Source organism: Spodoptera frugiperda, chromosome 17 (genome assembly GCF_023101765.2).
Source record: "Spodoptera frugiperda isolate SF20-4 chromosome 17, AGI-APGP_CSIRO_Sfru_2.0, whole genome shotgun sequence".
NCBI lineage: Eukaryota > Metazoa > Arthropoda > Insecta > Lepidoptera > Noctuidae > Spodoptera > Spodoptera frugiperda.
Window position 1 is genome coordinate 8,260,658 of NC_064228.1, and position 23,636 is coordinate 8,284,293.

A 23,636-nucleotide genomic window follows, 5' to 3' on the forward strand; every position below is an offset into this window, starting at 1 on the left:
ATCTCTGTTCCAATTACAAAACCGCCTCACGTCCCACCCTTGCACCACACACACGCACAAAGTGTAAACACAGTGATACACGGGGTAATTACACGGTGCGCGTGCGTCGATGTGTTTCACGCAACATGCACCCTTGAGTAGCGTCCACCGTGTGGTTTACCGTCATATAAAAAATATACTATAGATGACAAATGTACAGACAGGTGAAATTTGATTATCACAATAAATATTAGTCTTTGATCGAGTGGTATATTACTGGTAGCGGGAGCTACGGACTACCTAGCGGGTTACCGGGGCTCCGGCTCGTAAATCAGGAGTAGGAACGGGGTGGTTTTTAGTCAGTAAGAGTCTGACACTCCCTCTCGCTTTGCCCAGGGTGGGAGAAGTCATTGAATGATTTTCCCCCCCCCGTCCCCCTTAAAAAGTATTACTAGTGGGTCTGATCTTAAATCTTCGACAGGTTTGTTGCGTGGGTCAATTGTTATCTATCATCTCAAAACATTTAGATCCTATCTATTACTTCATCATTAATTACATATTTATTTTTTTAATTAATGATGAAATGATGAGATAAGTAGGAACTGGAAAGATAATTCCACGCAACACACTCTTTACAAGAATATTCGGCTTAAAGAGACTGCAACATAATCTTTTCCACTGTCACATACAACTGGGAGTAAAATTAATTGTAACCAATTTACTAAAATAGATTACTCACTATGTATGTAGTATATAATCTGGTCAGTAATAGCATAACAAATGTATATTACCATGTTTTGGTCACTCTATACAAAAAGTGCGACCCACACAAGGTACAACCACAGCCTGCTTTACATGGACCTAACCAATTATGGGATTTATGTGGTCATTGGATCGTTGACCGGTATAAACATAATTACTCTTATACATGGGTATATTTAATACATCTATTATGTACAATTTATTACTTATAATTTACCTACTTAAGTATAGAAACATTGTGGGTATACATTGTATAGCGGCATAACGTGCCGTAATGTGCACCTCTGTCTACCCCTTCGGGACAAAAGGCGTGATGTTGCATGTTGCTTAGAAACAATACTTAATATGCTCATTAATTTGTTAGGACAAACGAGCAGACGCATCGCCTGATGATAAGCAATCGCCGCCGCCCATGGGCACCCGAAACACCAGAGGCGTTACAAGTGCGTTGCCAGTCTTTTGGGGGTTAGGAATTTAAGGTATCAATGATTGGGAAGGGGGTAATTATGCCTCCGGTAACCTCAACAACGAAACACAACGCAAGCGTTGTTTCACGTCGGTTTTCTGTGAGGCTGTACCTTACCTGCCTAGTCAAAACCAATATATTCGTTAACATTTTAAAAACTATTCTAGGTATAAATGTATGGTAATGGGAAACGCACGTCTCCCTAGGGATGTGAGGATCCGGAGCAGGTCTACTAAGAGGTCTCGGTGCCCCTTACAGGTGTTGAGGGTGGCCACCGGGGTGGTTTTAATGAGGTAAAAATCCCACACTCCCTAGTCTTTTATCCCCAAAAAGCTAGGCGCCTTTTGAAGGTTTCCCCCGTCATCAAAAAAAAAAAGGTGTAAATGTATGGTAATTCTATAAAGCTTGAATCTCTATAGCATTACTATCCATCTTACGATACCATATGTCTCTCATCTCTCACCAATTCACCTAAAACTTTCCTCGACCGCAAATTGTGTGCTGACCACAAAACGGCAGCCGGCGTGATGGTACGCTGTGGTATTATCACAAACAATTGATAGTGAAACTTAATGTGCGAGAAAACATCTGTTTTCGAATGTTTCTTGTGCCTAGTGCTTCGATGTAACCTAGATTTAAGACTGTCTTTAAGTCTAGTGCTTGGTCTAACGATTTAACAAGTCTGCCTTGTCGAGATTCGGACGAATGTCCAATAACAGCTACTTACTGTCGATTAATGCACTATTCAATACAAGAATATATTCAATTCAAATGAGTCGTTCTGGAGATTACAATAACACGTTGCTCGCCATGGGAATCAAACCATGCAACTACTCTACAAACGAGACTGCCATCAAATAATATTATTATTTAACATCGTTTTTTTTTAAAGTTGCTACCCATTAGGGTTTTCCCCTGTGTCGTGGGTGCGTTTACAAAAATACAAGTTCTCATGCACATGACACTCAGATCCGAAACAACAATTTATGGATAATCCAAAAAGCTTTGTGAATCTCCGGTTCTCGAGAATCGAACCCGCTATACGTTGCACGGCAGCCAGTTGCTCAGCCACCGCGCCAACCGTGCAGGCAATGAGTCAACCTAGATTATAGCACACACACACACAACCTCACGCCTTTTATCCCCGAAGGGGTAGGCAGAGGTGCACATTACGGCACGAAATGCCGCTATAATGTACACCCACTTTTCACCATTTTGTGTTAAAGTCCCATGTAATAAGGGGTGAGCCTATTGCCATATACTGGACACAATTCCAGACTCCGTGCTACTACTGAGAAATTTTCGAAAATCCGAAAAAAGTCCAGCAATACTTTGCCCGACCCGGGAATCGAACCCGAGACACCTTGTTCGGCAGTCGCACTTGCGACCACTCGACCAACGAGGCAGTCAATCTAGATTATAGGTTATCTAAAATAATATAATAATGTATCATTACATTTCTAAACCTAATTTACGTAACACGAACATAAACTAATAAAGAAATTACATAAAATAATCTAAAACAACGATTAATTGACCACGAAATAAAAGAAATCAAAACCTAATTTACCACAACAAATACGGTAATAACCAATCAAAAAAAAAAAACATAGACAAAATATAACCACAGACAAATAATTTTATCCCACGCACACATTAACGCCTATACGTGTCATCTACCTGTGTGAATCATGCGTATGCGCATGTCGCAATAGTACGGAACCTCGGTGCATCCCACTGTTCACCTACGGAACTCGGATTGTATTGTTCGCGTAAATTAGGGTTAGGTAAGCGTGTCGGTAATTAGTGAAGGATGGCACAATGTGTACAGGTAGATGTACTTTGTGATTGGACACGCTTTAGGTTGCTTAGTTTTTAGTTATGCTATTTGTAATCCATAACGGATTAAAGTATTTTGAAGAGATGACTTAATAAAGTTTGTACAATGTAACTTCTAGTTATTGGTTGAAATAATGAAACAATGAATTTATTTTTGCAAATAGGCTACAAAAGAGCACTTTTACACGTCAAAATGATTATAGATAAAAAAAATCTAGATAAGGTTGAAATGATTAAATTATATAGGTATCGTTGTGTCACTACACTGCCCCTACTCTTTATGCGGGGATCATCAAAGACGAGTAAGACATTACACATTTGGCATGGCTTATGTCTTTTTTGATAGGAGAAAATCGTCTAATAACTTCTACCACCTTGAGTGAGGTGAGAAAGAGTGTTAGACTCTTACTGACTAAACACCACCCCGTTCCTACTCCTGTTTTTCGGTTGGCTTATGCCTGCAACAGCACTTTCTGATGAACCTAAACTTTCAGTCTATGGTGTCCAACCAGTGGAAATTATGGCAAACCCAGTAACCTTAATGAAAGACCTAGAAAATTACATGCAACGACCTAAGTACCTACCTACATACGAAATCAGATAATGTACTTCGATAAATAAACAAAGTAATTTTATTTCTTTACCTCATTGTAGTTACGATATTAAAATTCAATCAGCACACGGTCGTTTGTGTGTATTAGGCGAACATTCACCAGTTTCCACGTAGGAGTCACCTACTGAGGCTCTGTATGAAATATTCAAGGTTATGCTATCTTTCGTTTCGTAGCTATTGTTGTTTGAGTTGTGGGTGGCGCCTGTCTATCTGTGAGGTGCATCTTTGTGATGGTGGTATGTGTCATGGTGTTTTGTTGCATAATTATTATTGTTTAGCGGTTAAGATGGATGGTTAAGTACTTTCTTAGTAACGAGCAGACGGATGACCTGATGGTAAGCAATCGCCGCCGCCTATGGGCCTAAAGAACACCAAAAGCGTTACAAGTGCGTTGTCGGCCTTTTGGGTGTTAGAAATTTAAGGGTTCTTGGGGAATCGGAGATTGGGAAAGGGGGTAATTGGGCCTCCGATAACCCTACTCACACAACGAAACACAACGCAAGCGTTGTTTCACGTCAGTTTTTTGTGAGGTATCACTCCGGTTGAGCCGGCCCATTCGTACCGAAGCATGGCCCAACCACATAGATGAGACTGGTATTGTGCTAATTTGACTCACATGACATTGTATGTGCACCTCTATCAAACCTCTCAGGGGTTAAAAGACACGATCAATTACTAGTCAATTTACATTTAGGATCCTGTAACTATACCGATACACTAATTTAACAACAACTCCAAACTTGAAGGTTTCACGGTTGAACAGTTAGTGGCAATCATTCAATCAGACCGACTGCACTCGAGGTGATGACTACTTGATTGAATTTTATAGACTTTGAACCAATTTATTAATTGATCGTCTACACTAAAAAACCTACGTTTCAATTTGATTAATTAACCAACTACTAAAAAACTTTGACAATCTACGTAGAACGTAATTGTATTTTGCAAATGAACGACTCTTATAAGATAATCGCTTGATCTTGTAAAAATATTCATAAAGTCAAATGCACGATATTTCTACGCAAAAACCCAATAAACACTACGTAATTACGTACACTTTAAAACAGAGATAGCATGCATGAAATATACCACCGAATTTTCGCCATTTATGTCACGCTTTTTGTCCGCGAAGGGGTAGGCAGAGAGCTCTACTTAACGTTTAAACAACTATGACTGGATCGTGAAATAAATTCATGATTGCACCACGGAATTCGAACATTTAGTAAGAATTTTGTAAAACTATATGTAAAACATACCTCTAACACATATTCCCTTCTCCTGCATACCCCTAAAAGATTACAGGCGATACAGAAGAATATTTGAGCGCATTCCCAACGAGTTACGTACGAGTAGCGCCAGAATTTGCTCGTACGTGTAAACATTCCGCTTTCTAACCCGCCGCGTTATTAACTTAATTAAGTTAACTTATTAATGAAATGTTGCCCCGACACTACTACTGAAGACAGTATACTGTGTTACATAGAAACTGTTATATTCTGAAAATGTATATAGTAGTGATTTGTGCCACCGCACCGTGCTCTTTCCACGGGTATCCTAAGAGTCGAGTAATGGTGCTTTTCCATCAGAGATGTGCTATGCTACGTTGCTGTGGATGTTTGGCTTCCACCAATCATATTCATTGGTACACATAGCTAAGCAATGGTGGAAACGGACTCAACTAAGATATGTTTTTTAATTGGAAAGCTGCGTGCTATGCATGTGTGCTGATGGCTTCTCTACTATCGATACATCGCATACTCGAGTTGCGCATCTTTCTCGTTACCAGCTACTTTGCAGCGGCACATCTTACTAGCACCGTTACATAGCTTAGTACCAGCTATCAGGAACCGTTAACCTCAAGTTGCTTCCATCTAATCTAAAATCTACCTCATTCGAAAAACAAAACCACGAATTCTTCGCACTAGTAAAAAATCATCATAGAAGGTGTTATAACCATCCAAGCCAGTAATATTGGCAATTAATAGTAATTATTTTGTAACCTGTTAGTAAGCTTACAATTACAATTGAGTCAGCCATCATAAAATCAGAGTGTAATAAAGTTTATTGGGTATTTATTATATCTTTCCTTTGAAGTAAGTTTATTCAATTAGTTTTGGAACACCTGTTTATGAAATTAAGAGTGGATCGATATTTTTCCTCTTTCATGACTCATGGTTTTCAAAAAGTGTGATAACGAACTAAGAATGTCTTTGAGTTAAATACTTATGACATTTTTTAGTCTCACTCCTATGAAAAACCAATACATTTACCTTCCAAAGATTTTTTTTAAGGGGGTAAAATTATCCTATGAATTATTTTGCCTTAGGCGAGGCGAGAGGGAGTGTCAGACGCTTACTGTCTAAAAACCACCCCGTTCCTACTCCTGCTTTGAGCCGGAGCCCCGGTAAACCCGCTAGGTAGTCCGCAGCTCCGGAACAGACCTTCCAAAGAGTTGGAATTTACTGTTTAGTTAAGAAGGTGTCGTTCTCAGAGGAATTCAAAGTCATATTTTTACCAATATTATAAATGCAATAATGTGTTTGTCTCTTCAAGTTAGTACCTAATAATGAGAAACCTTTTCTTGGAAACAGTACTCACATAAATAGGTAATTAACAAGATCTATCCTTTACTATACCTTATAATCTTACATCACATACAACCTAAGCATAGATTAAAACAATGACACATGTGACAGTTGGTTTCCCGCGCAAATTGACAGTTGTTTGAACAGTAATGGCGGCCGGCGGCCATTTGTAATTATCAATTTGTGCGTTTTTAACTAGTTATTAGTTATAGAGGCATTGGCCTGCCAGTGAAGTAGGCACTGGAGATTACCTTTACTAAACTAAAGTATTCCCATGAAACCCGTATTACTGCCGCAATCAGAGACATTTAAAGATTCCTTAAACTATTCCTTAGTGCCGATTTTGTTCCGAAAATATTTACTAAAGACTCAGAGTCATTAAATTGTTACTTTAATGACTCTGAGTACAGCAGTATGTGAGTATTTTTTACCTATTGTCACCCGCCGTACTCCGAATCATTTAATGCTTTACTCAAGTCAGTCCTTAGCAATGTTTTCAGAACAAAATCGTTACTATGGAGTAGCTTAAGTACTCATTAAACATCTCTGAATACGACGGTAAGTGACAACTATACAGTTCTAATTTGAAGTCAAATATTTAAAAAAATATGTATTGTATTTACACAGGGATAGATATATAAGTGTTTAGGTATTCTGTACCCTTAGTATGAGATTACTTTACGTTTAAAGTAATCGAAACGAGAGAGCGTTTAGCGCTCTGAATGGTCGCTTTATTCGACGGTACGGTTCTACAGAACATCACCTATTTTCGAGGTTATAAACACAAATCACAAAAGTAATAACTTTCATACAGACCTACAAAATAAATCAAACTGTAACAAATACAACAACACCCGCCCAGTAATGTTGATTTAAATTCAAAATACATGCAATTATGTCACGTATTACAAACACCTTTTTCCTATCTTGACAGTTGTGACGAAACATGCATAACAGTGCCGTAAATACTCGCTGAGTGGCTTTTAACAAATCAATGCTGCCATTGTTCGCGATTGCAACGTTATTGTAAAAAGTTAAACGATTTGATATGTTGCGTTTAACGTTCTATTTGTAATATTTCGTGGGTAGGCTTTGAGTCTGTTTAGTTATTGTATGTCGTAGTGGTTTTTTAATGAGTTTATTTTGTTGATGTTGATATATAGCCTGGTTTTTGTATGACAAGCCAATTTTTTTCTGAGTGTGAGAGCCTATCATTCAAACATTCCATTTTTAAATAAAAATGTAACTGACTTTACTGAAGAAAATCGGTTAAAAAGAACACTTAAATGGTCAAAATAAGTTTGATTTCGTAAGTTGGTGTTTCTCATTATTGTTTGTTTCTTATTTAACACATACCTCCAAAATAAAAGTTATTTTGACCATTTTAGTGTTCTTTTTGATTGATTTTCTTATGTGAAGTCGGTTATTTTTTTAAAGTTTTTTAGAAAATATGAAATGTTTGAATGATACCCAACTCTCAGAAAAAATTTGGCTCGTGATAAAATAATCAAGCTGTAGATATTGGTGTTGGGTGGTCGATTAGTTATGACATTTAAGTGGTGAGCATGAAATAGATTTATGTTTTTTTTTACATTGTACACACTATAATAGTATAATGACTAAAACCCACCCAGTTCCTACTCCTGCTCTTAGAGCCGGAGCCCCGATAACCCGTTAGATCGTCCGCAGCTCCACGTAATGGGACACCTATGGAGGACGGAGGAAAGGCATCGAATATTTGGACTTCTTTCCCTTCCCTTTTTTAAAGGAAAGAAAGAAACTTAGCTTTTTTCCGAAAGGAGAATCGAGTTGAAGATCTCAGAACCAACAGGAAAAACATGAATCATTCTTTACCTAACCCAGGACACTTGGATCGTACAAAATCATCCTGTAATCGGAATCTCCCACTACACCTCAAAAACACAAAACCAAAAAAAAAAAATGCAAACTCATTCCAAAAACGCCAACTCACGTAAACAACATGCTATATCACGCTCCGCTGTGTGCACGGGTACCGGCAGAGCAGTAGACCCATTGTCATGTCTGATTGACTTCCGCGGTTCCGTGGCAATTACCCAAACGACTGAATTACATAAACGATCACGATTGGTAGACTATCAGACTCTAGTAGGTATTTGTGTCAAAGTCAATGTTTTTGGATCAATTAATTTTATTGCAAAAAGTATATATGTATAGCTAGTATATTTGTAATTAATGTTTAATTATGTCAAGGGTTTTGCTAGCAGACCGAAGCTAAGGATGAGGTAGTGGGATCTGGATTGAAGCAGGAGTAGGAACGGGATGAGTTTCATTCTCACCACTTAAATAGTCAGTAAGAGTCTGATACTCTCTCTCGTTTCACCAAAGGCGGGAGTAGTTAATTGGATGATTTCCCCTCAAACAAAATGGGTTTGGCCACCTTTTTTTTAGTTAAGTTCTAAGGTGTCTGCTGGCAAAAACAAATCAATCAAAAATTGTGATGATGTGTGTATGTGTTGAAGTGAAATCAATTTTATTTGCTCAATCACAGGTAATACCACGGGAAGAAAATAGTATGTAGGTATCTAGCGGGTTTACTGGGGCTTCGGTTCCAAAAGCAGGAGTAGAAACGGGGTGAATTTTAATCAATACGGGTTTGACACTCTCCCTAGCCTCGCCCAAGGTGGGTTTATTCGATGATTTTTCCCACTTCAAAAAAGGTAGGTACTTACATTGTATCATCTAGCAATCGGCAAAGATTAATTAACAGGGAGAAAAAACAGGCAATTATTGGAGGAATTTTAATTACTTACTGATACAAATAGCCAGATAAGAATTCAGTTTACTCATCCTAACTTGAAACTAGTTTGTTACGTTACTGTGTTGTTTAAACTATAAATTCTTGGCGTGTTTAATAGCACCTCGCACTAAACTACAATTTTACATTTCATGCTTTATTATTAGTAGTAACATCATGATTTTTATCCCCGAAGTGGTAGGCAGAGGTGCACATTACGGCATGTAATGCCACTGAACAATGTACACTCACTTTTCACCATTTGTGCTATAAGTCTCATGTAATAGGGGTGAGCCTATTGCCATATACTGGGCACAATTTCAGACTCCGTGCTACTACTGAGAAATACTGCAGCCCAGTAATACTTGTGTTCTGTTTCGTTGTGTGAGTGAGGTAACCGGAGGCCCAATTACCCCCTTCCCCGATCTTCTTAATCCCCGATTCCTCAATAACCCTTAAATTCCTAACTCCTAAAAGGCCGGCAACGCACTTGTAACGCCTCTAGTGTTTCAAATGTCCATGGGCGGCGATGATTGCTTACCAACAGGTGATCCGTCTGCTCATTTACTGGCTTATACCATAAAAAAAAACAAAGAAAATAGCCAAGATCACCGCAATGCTCTTCTGCAACATGACTTGACAATACGGCCATGCAATAATAATCATCTTGCACAAATCCCAACAATCGGAGTCCGCGCAATATTATGTACAATAAGTGCTTGTTGTATCAACAATAGGCATTTACATACACACATACTAATATTCTAAATGTGAAAGTGTGTGCGTCTGCTCGTCTGTCCGTCTTGCACGGCAAAGCGGAGCGCGACGTATTATCGTGACTTTAATGGAGTTAGTCTTTTTAAAAGAGAGGAGTGGAGGGTAGGAATTGCTTTGTCCTGCAGTGAGCCGATCTTGGCTAAAATCTAAATCTAGTTTTTTTAGTAGGTAGGATTTTCTCCTGTGCTGTGGAAGAGTTTATAAACGTACACATGACAACCAGACCTAAAAGCAACAATTTGTGGATCATAGTAAAAACCTGAATGGTCCGTGCGGGAATCGAACCCGCGACATGTTGCACGGTGATTGATTGGTTGCACTGTGTAGTCCAGTTAGTTAAAAGGGTAGTAACATTTCCTTAAAATGGGGGGGGGGCGTTTGAATCGAGCAATTTACAATTTCCTAGTTAGAATGCTATAAATTGGTATCGTAATTATGTGCGTCATTTTCTTTTTTGCAAATCTGCTTACAACGACTTAAAAGATCGCGACCAAAACCGCGGGCCAAAGCTAGTACATACATACATACTATGCTACATTATAGATGTAAACTAGTTTGCGTAAGGAAGTCGGAAACTGCACGATTATAATCGATGACGCAACCTGCCAACGACCGCGCCGACATAAAAAGGTTTATTTGAGAAATGCCTTATTTGTTTGTTGCAAACAACTGTTATTTTGGTGAAGATGTAGGTGCAAGATGCATTTTGTCAGTTATTTTTTAATTCTACATTAAAATGTCGGGTCTGCAGATTTAAGACGTCCGCTTCTCATGAGGGTGTGGGATCGAAACCTACCAAGGACAAGTACCAATGTGACTTTTTCCGAGTTATACTTTGACGTTCAAAAGTGTATTGCTGGTCTATTTGAAATAAATAATTTACACTTTGCCTTTATACTTTCGAAGATTATTTAGGCACTGTCAACACATAAGAAAATATCGTAAGGAAACCTAGACTTATAATTTTTAATTATAAGTTTGAAATCGCCAACCCGCATTAAAAAAGCGTGGTGATTAATGATCAAGCCTTCTCCGTGCGAGAAGAGGCCTTTGGTCAGCAGTTGCCATTTATAGGCTGTTGATGTGGTATATGGGTAACTTAAGCACTGGTTACAGTTCGATCCTTTATGACAAAAGAGAGTGCGACCTTTGAGTTTGTTTCGGATTTTTTTTTCAGAGTGTATTCTAAGGCCTTTAATATCTTGCTTAGTTTTAAAATATGGCAATGTGAAAGTCTATTTAGTAACTTACTTGAAGAAGTAAAAGTTTATATAATTTACCATTTATCCACTCGACAACTGAAAACTGAAATTAAACACAATCATTGGACCAAGGAGACAGTCTTTTAAACGTGAACATTATTATAATACAATAAAACTAATAAATAATAATATTAACTGCACCGTCGCCGGTAAATACACAACAATAGATGTTTTACTTCGTGAGTATCTTTAAATAACAAACGGCATTACTTCAAGGTGATTGTAAAAAGTGTGGTCAGCAGAGCGTACACTGTCGTCCACTGGTTGTGTAGACTGAAATTGTAGCTTGAAGGAATAGAGAGCGAATGTTAAATTACATTATTGATATTATTAACTAGCGATCTACCACAGTTTATGGATGCAATGGTGATATATTATGCATGTATTATACATATAAACCTTCCTCTTTAATCACTCTATCTATTAAAAAAACCGCATCAAAAGCCGTTACGTACTTTTAAAGATTTAAGTGTACAAAAGGACATAGGGACAGAGAAAGCGACTTTGGTTTATACCATGTAGTGAATAGCTGAGAAAGATAAATAACTATTATATCTTGACTTGACTCGCGAGGTTATCGACATGTGGGATGTAGATTCAGCAATCATTCTGCCGATAGTCGTATGAAAATGGCCTCATAGCCTTAAGCCTTGACTAACACCTGAGTAGGCTAACGTTAGACGGTTGTATTAAGAACCTGATGCAGAAAGCAGTTGCGTTGTGTTTCGTTGTGTGAGTGAGGTTACCGGAGGCCCAATTCCCTTCCCAATCTTCCCCATCCCCGATTCCCGAACAACAACCCTTAAATTCCTAACTCCCAAAAAGCCGGCAACGCACTTGTAACGCCTCAGATCGCCGCCGCCCATGGGGCGGCGGCGATTGCTTACCATCAGGTAATACGTCTGCTCGATTGCCGGTTTGTTCCATAAAAAAAAAAAAAAAAGTATTGTCCGGAAATTCGTCTCTCTTGAGCCTTGACCGCCGGTAGCTTGGATTTCTCCCGTTACTAGTGCAGCTCTGCGCATATTTTATGTTTCTTTTTATAGTTAAATATATAAATATGTAATTATCAAGTATGAGATGCCGTTTTCGGCTACGGCGACCGTTTCATGACTATTGACTTCTATAATGGGCTTTCATGTGGCTGGCAAATCCATCATTGTTTTGTAAATAGTCTTGTCTAGAATACACCCTGTCTAGAAAACGTTACCACACCGACAACCATTTTTGTTTAAATCAACACTACAACTAATCTCAACGTCCTAAAAACACATTTGTAACATTTTTCGACAATACAAATACTTAATTAAATCCGTCTACACTTCTTAAAATATTTGTGTCACATCCGCGAAGCACGTTTCCAGCATATCGTGAAGGCTATCATGCATTAGAATACACCACCATAGACCATACACCATAGACCACCATGGGACAACGTAACGGTTGAAACAAAGAAATAATTAGTTTCGGTCTAACCTTGGAAGTGCTGAGTAAGCTGGATTAGTTTGGACAACTTAATTATATTGGGGTTTTTTTGGTAGAAATTTGTTTTCTGTTATTAATAAAATTAGCAGCGCAACTGTCGCCGCGTCGTGTGTCGCTGGATAAACTTTGACCGGCGTAGGAAGCGAACACCTAGATAAGTGGAATAATCGAACCTTTTAAGTGGGAAAAATCATCCAAATGCATCTCGCGCCTTGGGTAAAGAAGAGAGAGTATCAGACGATTACTAACATAAAACCACCCCGTTCCTACTCCTGCTTCGAGCAGCAGCCCCGGTAACCCACTGGGTAGTGTGCAGCGTCCGACACCCTAGATACCTAATTGTATTTATTTTGTGCTCCAAATTTTCAAACGGCGATTGAAATTGAAATAAGGCAGATAGGGATCGTCCTTTACCTAATTAACATTATCAGGTTAATTCACGACATGATATGACGCACTTGTAACGCGTCTGGTATTTCGGGTGTTGGCGATTGCTTACCATCAGGTGATCGTTTACCGGTTTATTCCATAAAAAATCCCACAAATAAAGAACAACTATTTACCTTTTACATAAGTTGAGTATACAGCCATAAAACAAAGAGGCAGACTTTTTACATAGAAACCTTGATAGTGTCACAAGCCAGTGGTGGCGAGCCAATGGTTTTTGTACCGAAACCTTGGTTTTTGTACCATCAGATGATTACAAGTGTTATTAAAACACATTTAGGTACAACATTGTTTGGGATTTTTAGCGTTTTGTGTAAAGTTATTGTTTAATAGTTGTGTTTTGTTTAATGACAGATAGAACTTAATGTTAGTTTTATCTTCGAGGATTATCAAAGGTATTTTCAATCACTCACCACTTTTCAGTAGTTCTGAAACAATTTGTTATACACTGAGCGCAATTTCAGAGTCCGTGGCTTATATCTTTATCTATAATATATGTATAAAAATCAATTGCTGTTCTTATGCCTATACTCTACTGTACATATGCCTGTCTCCTATGGGGGTAGGCAGAGACAATAGACCTCCAATTGCTACGACTCTTACATACCTCTTTAGCTTTATCGACAGTTCATGACTCCTTTCATGCACGTTCGTTGGTTAAGGGTACTTTTAATTTGGCCATTCTTTAATCATGAATTTAACCAGCGAAATCAAGAAATAGTTAGCATGTAAATCACACGTAATATGAAGTAGAACAAATTGAGTACAATATGGCGACCGTTTAACCTAATTTTATGTAACGTAAGTTGTAATGAATTATATTGTAACATGGCAGCGAGTGGGTAATTAGTTAGTGTCAGGAGGTGTGTGACAGGGAGAGAGGGAGTGGGATAATGTTGCAGTTTTTTAATTAGGTGGGTACTAATTACATTGGTAAAGTAAAAAGAAAAAAAATAAGTATTTTTACCGAATTCTGAGACTCTGAGGGATACTATACATTTAAAACTGTTACTACTAATAATTGGTGATGACAGGGTATGAAAATTAGAAATCTATTTAGTCCATCAGATAGGCAATGAAAAAATATTAGACTTACTTACTTTTTTCTAACAATACTTAGATAAAACGAATAAAAGTTTAGGAGTCATTTCTGCGTATAAAATGTACCTAGAACTGACGTTCCGCGATATTTCAAATTTATATACATATCTTCGAAAGTATTTGTTTTCATAAGAGAATTTTTTTTCTACGTTTCTAATAATTTCATTTACATTCATCTACAAGACGGACAATCAAATAAAAAAATGTCATCTATATGTCATCTATTGGGGTTCGAACGCAAAACCCAAAACCCTATCTTCTGTAAAACACCCCCGATCTTTGAGAAATGACAAATGACTACTATAATAGAACGTGTTAAATAGTTTCATTTTAGCAAACAAAATAATAGGTCCTATTTATTAAACAGCTACATTTATCACTTTTAACTTATCACAGAGCTGGTCTTGCCTTATCAAGCTAATGTCAGTGTCGTTGCCCATACGCATACAATCTGTATGTCCGTATATGTCGAGCTGTCTTTAATATTCGAGACATATCGAAATGAGTCTCTATGTAGAACAACTTACAAAGTTATCCGTACAGTTGTTAGTGGCGCTACAGTCTTTTCTTATGGAATAAGCCGGTAAAAGCCTTTAAAAGAGACCTCTGATTTTGTTCTCTTCTCAGAGTAGTCGGATAGGAAATGCCGGCCTCATCTAGCTATTTGAAATATTGACGTGTAAAAGTGTTATTTTATAATCTATTTAAAGAAATAAATATCACTTCATCATTTCATTTCATATCATTTCATAATTTCAAACGTGCAGACGTATCACCGGATGGTAAGCAATCGCCGCCGCCCATGGACACTTGATACACCAGAGGCGTTACAAGTGCGTTGTCGGCCTTTTAGGGGTTATGAATTTGTTGAGGAATCGGGGATTGGAAAGATTGGGAAGGGGAGTAATTGGGCCTCCGGTAACCTCACTCAAACAACACAAGCGTTGTTTCACGTCGGTTTTCAGTAAGGCCGCATCTCTCCGGTCGAGCCGGCCTATTCATGCCGAAGCATGGCTCTTCGTTCTTTAGATAAAGCCCAAAGGTTTTAAGTAAAGAAGATGTTAGTTCCGATTTTGTCCACCCGCAGAATGTAAGTTGGTGAATGCTTAGAGCTGTTTAAGTTCATAGTTAGCTGATGTCATCGTGTTTTCGAGCAAAAACACTTGGAAAATACGACAAAATCTTAAGTTTGGTGTAACGTTTTTTATGTTAAACTGTTATGTGATACTAAGAGATTGTCATTTTTGACTTGTATTTAAGTTAATGCCTTCGTGGTTTCTGAGTTATGTCGGTGACCTGATTTTTGGGCCTTTTTTAAATTGAAGTTATTTAATTATTCGGAAGTGTCTTTAGTAAAGATATGATGCGTAATACTCAAAGCATTGTCGAGATTTTCATATGTTATGTATATGTTCAGAACAACTTTTAATTCTTCTTTATTTAACACATTCCTGGACAGTACTTTCTCACAGGTTGCATCTACTGAAACCATTTTTTTCGTACATTGCCCACAGGCGTAGTGTCACATAATGTAACAACATAAAATAATGTTGTGACAGTACAAAAGTCATAATTACCTATACCTGTGGTGATAGTACAACATGCCATTCTTTACGATAATATGAAAAATCGGTCGTTATGTGGCGTACCGATTTGATGCAAGTAAAAAACTGATACGTCGACAGGCGTACTGCAACTAAATAGGCGCTAGACAACGTTTTAATTTACCGTAGTATGAAAGTAATAAGTACTGCTACGTCAGCATTAATAGCTCAAACCAATTGTTCTGTGTCCGAATTATTTATATTTTTTCTATGTACTTCGTTCATGGTCAATTGTTTATTCGACCAATAAACTGCTATAATTTATTCCAAAATTAGACTACCTTCCGTTTCCTTAACTTCATAAAAAACTAGATAATATCTATACTGTTTAAATAAGTATATAAATAAGTAAAAACATAGCATTATTATCAAGAAATGGAGCGCGAAACAATTAGATGGCCTCTCCATTGTAATAATATTTATTTCCTCAAATAATTGCAACAAAAAGGTTGTATTCTATGGTGGTTTTTAATCTGTGGCTACAAGGTGTTATGTCATTGTGACGTTTTTATCGTAATTATAGATTAAAAAAGTTATAATTTTTTGTAATGGCAATATTACGGTGACACCTGTCAGTTATTGGTAGATTGTTCTTTTTTTGAATTATGATCGGTAATGGCTGGGTGAGACTTGGTTTTTTGTTTGCAAATTGAATTTATTTTCTTTTTGTTGATTGTTCACAGTTAATTAGATACTGTCATAATTACCTAATGGTACGTGAAAACGTTTAGATTGTTTAGTTAAAATATAACTTGTTACAACCAGTCTCAACATTGTGTCTTATGATATTCTAACTTCACAATTTATTATCTAGACTTTTATTTTATTAGACTGCACGGTTGACGCGGTGCCTGGGCAATCGGCTGCCATGCAACTTGTAGCGGGTTCGATTCCCGCACGGAGCAACTCTTTATGTGATCTATAAATTGTTGTTTCGGTTCTGGGTGTCATGTGTATGTGAACTTGTATGTTTGTACCAACGACATAAGGGAAAATCCTAGTGTGAGGCAACGTTTAAAAAAATAGGGCATAGTTTAATGCATCACCAAAGAAGATTCTCTTAGCATTGTCAAAAAATGCCCGTGTGAATGACATAACAAAAGAAAAAACTATAAGAAACTAGATTCCAAGGGAAGTAGGTTTTCCCAACCCATCACGAATTATGAATGGTTATCCGTCAATAATTGTCACTTACAATTACGATCAGATTTTTTAACCAGCGGCAATCTTTTTGTTGTAGTCATTTCCGTTAGTTAGTTAGTAGTTACTGCTTATACAATGTTATGTAAGTATTTAACTTAACCGTGATTTTCTAGGTTAAGTTTCCTGGTAAGAAAGTCTGTTTTATTCAGTTGTTGAGCGGTTTGTTATAATATTGAATTTGTTATATTACTTGTCACTGCTATCTTTAAATAGGAATGACATTGATTGGTGTATAAAAAATTCAATATCTATTTAGTCTGTCAGTTAGTTAATTAAGAAATATTAAACACGTAATTTTTATTTTAAACAATACAATATAAAACGAATCAAAGTTTAGGAATGGGAGCAAATACGTCATTTCTACGTACAAAATATACATAGAACATCACGCGACATTTCAAATCAATTTATCTTCGAAAGTTCTTATTTGTTTCCGTAAGAAAATAAAAATACGTGTCTAATATTTTAAAATAATCTACAAGACGGACATTAAAATAAAAATTAGTCATCTACTCTATTATAATAATTGTGTCTTGACAAAACAGAGTTAACAATAACTTGTTAGTTACTCAATCTAACCAACAATAGTTATATGCTATCTAACTAGCACTACTTATTTCACCCACTAACTTAAAAACTTATCTTTAAACATCTGAAGTTAGTTGTCAATTAGTACTGTTGGGGACTACTAACTCTGCTTACGACAATTAGAGTTACCTAGTGTGTTCCGGTTCCAATGGTAAGGATGTCGATTGTTCGTAGTAATTATAAGTACAAACGTATGTACAGTGGAGGACAGATCCGCTTGATCATTTTAAAATTTTGCTTGCTTGAACCCAGCTCATCTAATAGAAAAGCGATAATGTCATAGCTCAATGCCGGCGTCATCTAGTTATATTTCAAAGATTGATGTGTAAAAGTGTTATTTTGTTTGTGCAGAAATAAATATCATTTCATAATCATTATCATTTATCAGTGACGCAACACGTAGGTATAATCCCTTAGTCAGTGGTGCGTTTCATGTTGTTCATTAACCACCCTGCTCATTCTTCAATTCAAGGTCATGAGGCGGGGGCTAGACAGCAGATCTCATCAGGTGCAAGCAAACATTAACTTAGTGGTGGTCAAGCGCATGTGACCACCATTGTACATAGATACAGGTAAGTAATTTCTGCTTTGTTTCTGAGAATGTTCCACAACGAAATCGATAAGATAGGTTTTGCTTATTTGCCGATGATTTCGTTGAAGTTCTTAGAGTATCCGGTATCCAGAAAATATATTTTACGCGGTTGTACACAATGCTAGTATTGTATCATGGCTGTTTTCTGAGAAACCATGGTGGTATTACTCCGGTGAAGCATGGCTCTTCCTCGTGATCTGGACGTCAAAGGACAAGGTATACTATTCACTTGGGACCTGAAGATACCCAGGGTGATAAGCATTTGCATTGGCATTCTTTTCTAGAATCTATATCTAAAACTCGCGATAAAGTGAAATCTAGATAGTTATTACATACGGCTAGGGTATGTGAAGTGCAGGGAAGGCGGCAGCACAGTGGTTATGTGCTGCCGTGTAACTCGCACAGCGAGGCTCAAGGGAGACGCTCTTACTATGGATGCGCCGTATTGGTTTCGCATCGTAAGGGCTCCGGGATAGGCCTGCCTATTAGATGACCCGGTGCCCCTCACAGGTGCTAGGTGTTAATGAGGTAAAATCTTCATAGTCTTTCTCCTCATAAAAACTAGGCGCCTTATAAAGGTTTCTCCCGTCACCAAAAAGGGTATGTGAAGTGACTTCCGTCTCATCCGACAACAACAGGCTATCTGCCATATTCAGAGACATTTTTAATAGATTTCTTAAACTATTACACAGTAATGATCTTGTTCAGAAAACAATTGCTAAGGACTTGGTTAAGTAACCAACAAATGACTCTGAGTGCGGCAGTTAATGTCATTATAACATTAATTACTTAGTTGATGTAGATTCACAGTGATACACTGATGTTTTTGATACGACAGTGTGATATACTTTCACACGCATATATCTAGTTATAATTATGTATGTTTGTATGTATGTTACTAATGCGGTAACGTCTTGTGATCTCCAACTCATGAATATGTATGAGCAACAAAATAATTGTTGTTTTTAACTAAGATTTGTGTTGAGAATGTAAAAAGAGTGTACCTTTGTAATTAGTAATTAAGATTCTTGTTGTTATGCCGCTATTGTTTGTAGTCTGGTATAGGGTGAGTGTGAAGCTATTTGTTTGTGGGTTAGTAATAATAGATCTCCCGATCGATTTCGATCACGGTGGCCAGTCTGTCTAACTAGACTAGTCCCCTACGCAGGAGATATTATAGTGCACAAGTGTGTGCGCCTAAGTGCAATGTGCATATTAAGTGATCCGAAGAACAGAACTAGCGCCTTTGGTTGTCAAACTTACGAACTACTTGTCTCTCAATTGACTGCACGGTTGGCGCGGTGGTTGGGCTCGCGCTGGCGCTCAATGTGTAGCGAATTCAATTCCATGGACGGACCACAGAGCAACTCTTTGTGTGATCCACAAATTGTTGTTTCGTGGGTCTGGGTCTGGGTGTGATATGTATGTGAACTTGTATATTTTTACACGCACCCACGACACAGGAGAAAATCATAGTGTGAGGCAACGTTTTTTTTTTTTGTAAAAAGAGATAAATTAATTAAACAATCTCGTCTATGTATTCGAATTGACAAGCACTGTTACATCACAACATTACTTTCTATGTTAGTCTTTTCAAACGATCCTACATCCAAAACAGCTAAACAATTTACCATAAGATTTAGTTTATCAAATAGATCAAGTGATACAAGCTCTAGCGACAAATTAAACCAAAGAAGCGTTGTGTCAGGTTATATTTAGGAGTCGTCCATTGATGACTATTTTAGGAAACTACAATATATATATTGTATTTTGTTTTTGTCCGTTTGTGTTCGGTTTTAAGACTGTGTGATCTCTGGTGAGCGGTTATTTATGTCTCTAGTTTACTTTGTATTTACATCGTTTATTGGTTTAAAGATTTATTGTAGAAGAGTTTATTTCTAACTGCCGTACTCGGAGACATTTAATGATTACTTAAACTATTCCTTGGTAACGATTTTGTTCCGAAAACAATTGCTAAGGACTGGGTTAAGTAACCATTAAATTACTCTGAGTATGGTACTTAATGCTGATTGGTCTCTTCGTGGATCTCTTAAGTAGTTTTAGATTTGTAATTTCTAATTACATTTTTTTTGTGACAATTGGTTCAGTATTGTCAGTGTTGTTAATTATTTTTAAGACTTTTTAACATTATTAGATTAATATTTTTTTAGTTTCTATTAAGTAGTATTTTTTTTTAATTCATAAAACTGTGTTTCTCTACGAACAGATTGAGATTGACTCTAAGATTGTATATATGTGTAATTTTGGTTTTTAAACAACTTGATTAAGTTAGGAGCATTTTGAAACTCATGTTTTAAAAAAATGTTGTCATTTGTTTAATACCAAAACTAAGTACGTATTTACCCAAATTACCATCGTAGTATACTATAATTTTAGTAACATAATTACAGTATCATCGTTGTTTTTTACCGCGAAACAATTACAGGGGTACCGGCAGAGATTGAGCCTATATAATGTTTTTATATATGTATATGTAGTTATTTATGTAATTATCTAATTTAACCATCTGTGGCTAATACTTCCGAGTATACTAGAAGTAAACTAGGTACTTGGTCGTTTTAGTTTTAAGTTTATTTTGCAAGTTTAATGACTATCAAAGTCTTAGCTGAAATGTGATTGTTTATGCGAATTCCGAGCTATGAGAGCAATCTAATTTATCTCGTAAAAATATTCGAGTGACTGTAAAAGTGACTGTAAATTTAATTTAAATCTAAGCTTTAACTAAAATTGTTAATTATTTACGATAAAATATTTGAAAAGATAATGTCAATTTAAAAGTTTTAGCTAATAAAAAAAATATCGTTCATTAAAACACAGTTCAAAATTACTAAAAAAAGAAAAATAATTCTACTTACGGTTTAGCCACAGGCACCGGCTCCTGTCTCCCACTCTTCACATCAGCAGACAGCACCCTGAACGCCTCCTCATTCCTCTTAGGACTTGGCACATGCACTTCCGAACACACTTTCCCACAAGGGCTCTCCGACTGCCGGCCCGATAAATCGAAATATCGATCCTGAGCGTGGATCAGCTGCGTCACCGTAAACGCAGGCGTTCCAGAATCGTTCACTTTAAAATCGATTTGCGGCCCGAATAACGATTCATCGTATTCCAAACTTAATCGGCGTTTGAAGAATCGGTCGTCCTGTATGTCTTTGGACGGTGATGTCTCGTCGCGCGACTGGATTGTAATGTCGAGTTTGTTTGCGCTGTTGAGTCGGAGCGAGCGCTCGGTCGTGAAGGCGTACGGAGTGTTGGCGAGTTCCTCCTCGATGGAGTTGTAGCGGCTGCGGAACAGTGACCGTGGCGTCTCCCCTCCCGAGTCGACATCGTACTTCCCTCCGAAGAGGTCGTACTGTGCGAATCTGTTGTTGATGGTGTCGAACTTGGGTCCTGTGAGGTCTTTGTCCGGTTCCTTGGGGCTGGCCGTCGGCGACATGTTTATTTGCACGACGCCGTGTTCGTCCTTGTATTTCAGTTTCAGCGCCATTTTCTATGATGACATTTTTGCCTGAAATATAGAAAACATCTTGTTATTTATTTTATTTTATCGTTTTTTTTTCTGTATGGAATTCTAGATCAAAACTAGTTGATGGAATGTGGGAAAGTAGTTCTAAACAAACAAACGATTTTAATGTCAACATTCATATTTGATTGGTTGGATTTTGTAATACAGATCATAACTGTAGTCTAGTTAATGGAACCTTTTCATTGACATAGCTTATTATATACTTATTTGATTTAAATTAGATAATAAGGTACGATGGGGTTGAAGTATTCATATGGACAAAATTCCCTTAAAATAATAAATAAAAAGTAAAATAATAACTGACATGGATAGCTAATCTAATAGATTTCCGAAGTGTAATATACCTACAAGAAAAATAATGAACTTGCTTGCGTTGTGTTTAATTGTGTGAGTGAGGTTACCGGAGGTCCTATTACCCCCCTTCCCAATCCCCGATTCCCTAACAACCTTTAAATTCCTAACCCCCAAAAAACCGGCAACGCACTTGTAATGCCTCTAGTATTTCGGGTGTCCATGGGCAGCGGCGATTGCTTACCATCAGGTGATCCATTTGCTCGTTTACCAGCTTATACCATAAAAATAATAATAATCTTCTGAACACATAAACTAACCCAACGAAATACTTATAAATCATATTAACAAACATTCCAACAATAAAAACAGTTATGAAAGTTATAAAACGCATTTATTTTCTCAGCTAAAAGTAAAATAACAAATGGATTGCAATAAGAAATCGTGAGCTATTGAGATGAGTCATTAGTGGGATCGTTTTGTTGCAATATATGCCCACACTTGCCAATATTCATCAGTTGATAGACAAGTTGCATCTAATCGTGGGCAATGTGGGCATACGCAAGGTCACAAGGGATTGTATTGGAATTGAATAATTATAATTACATATACATATAGTTTTGTAATACATAATAATCGTTATTACAGAATTATTTTGGTTTATTTAATGGAGAATTGTATTTTATTGTAATTGTAATGTGTATCATTGAGGTTAAAAGTTATATTTTAGGTAGTGATGGTTTGAAATAAGTATTTGATGCCTTTTACTTGTAACTTTTATTTATTTATTTATTGAAGGTATTCCACTGCCTCGTTGGTCGAGTGGTCGTAAGTGCGACTGCCGAACAAGGGGTCTCGGGTTCGATTCCCGGGTCGGGCAAAGTATTACTGGGCTTTTTTCGGATTTTCGAAAAATTTCTCAGTGGTAGCACGGAGTCTGGAATTGTGTCCAGGATATGGCAATAGGCTCACCCCCTATTACATGGGACTTTAACACAAAATGGTGAAAATTGGGTGTACATTGTATAGCGGCATTACGTGCCGTAATGTGCACCTCTGCCTACCCCTTCGGGGATAAAAGGCGTGACGTTGTGTGTGTGTGTGTTGAAGGTATTCCAACAGCTTCTGCCTACCCCTTCAGGGATAAATATTAAATACATATAAATCAGTTTTATAACTGACAACAATGTCAAAATATGTAATGGTTTAGGTACTTTATTTTGTTATTAAAATTAGTTCTGATCGGTTTTAAATTCTGTTTAAAAGTCATGGCACCGGCTTCTAACTATCAGTGGGTGGATAACCTATCAATACTATTAATAGTCATATTTGATTTTTAGTTTTTGAAGTCAGTTTTTTAAACCGCAGTTTTTTTAACAAAAATTAAATTACTATTCATTGACTTCTTACCATTGGGATACTACTAGTCATTATAGCTACTACGAACCTCAATCAAGGGTTTCACACAATTTCGTGTCCAAATGGCGCTAAATGTATTTTAATTGTTATTAAAACAGTTACAGAGTTTACGTAAACTATTTCTTTTATTGGTAAATCACAACAATTATACCGCGTGTGTATGTGTGTGTGTGTGTTACGACATGAGCTAGCCGTGCCCTTGCGAGTGAACTGTTGCTTCTAGCAATTATTCAATTAGACAACTTCTTGATGTTTTTGTAATAGAAGGTACGCTCGCAGTATTTAACTATGTGAATT

At 37.2% G+C, this 23,636-nt stretch overlaps 1 protein-coding gene across 1 annotated transcript in view; it reads right to left on the reverse strand.

Moving 5' to 3' along the window:
• LOC118276850 (protein stum) overlaps positions 1 to 21,605 on the reverse strand; it is a 47,754-nt gene extending 26,149 nt beyond the window's left edge. The window contains exon 1 of the mRNA XM_050699919.1: positions 20,956 to 21,605. Within this exon, the coding sequence (XP_050555876.1) occupies positions 20,956 to 21,590 (635 nt within the window). The 5' untranslated portion in view covers positions 21,591 to 21,605. The remainder of the gene's footprint in view (positions 1 to 20,955) is intronic.
• Between the last annotated feature and the right edge of the window lie 2,031 nt (positions 21,606 to 23,636).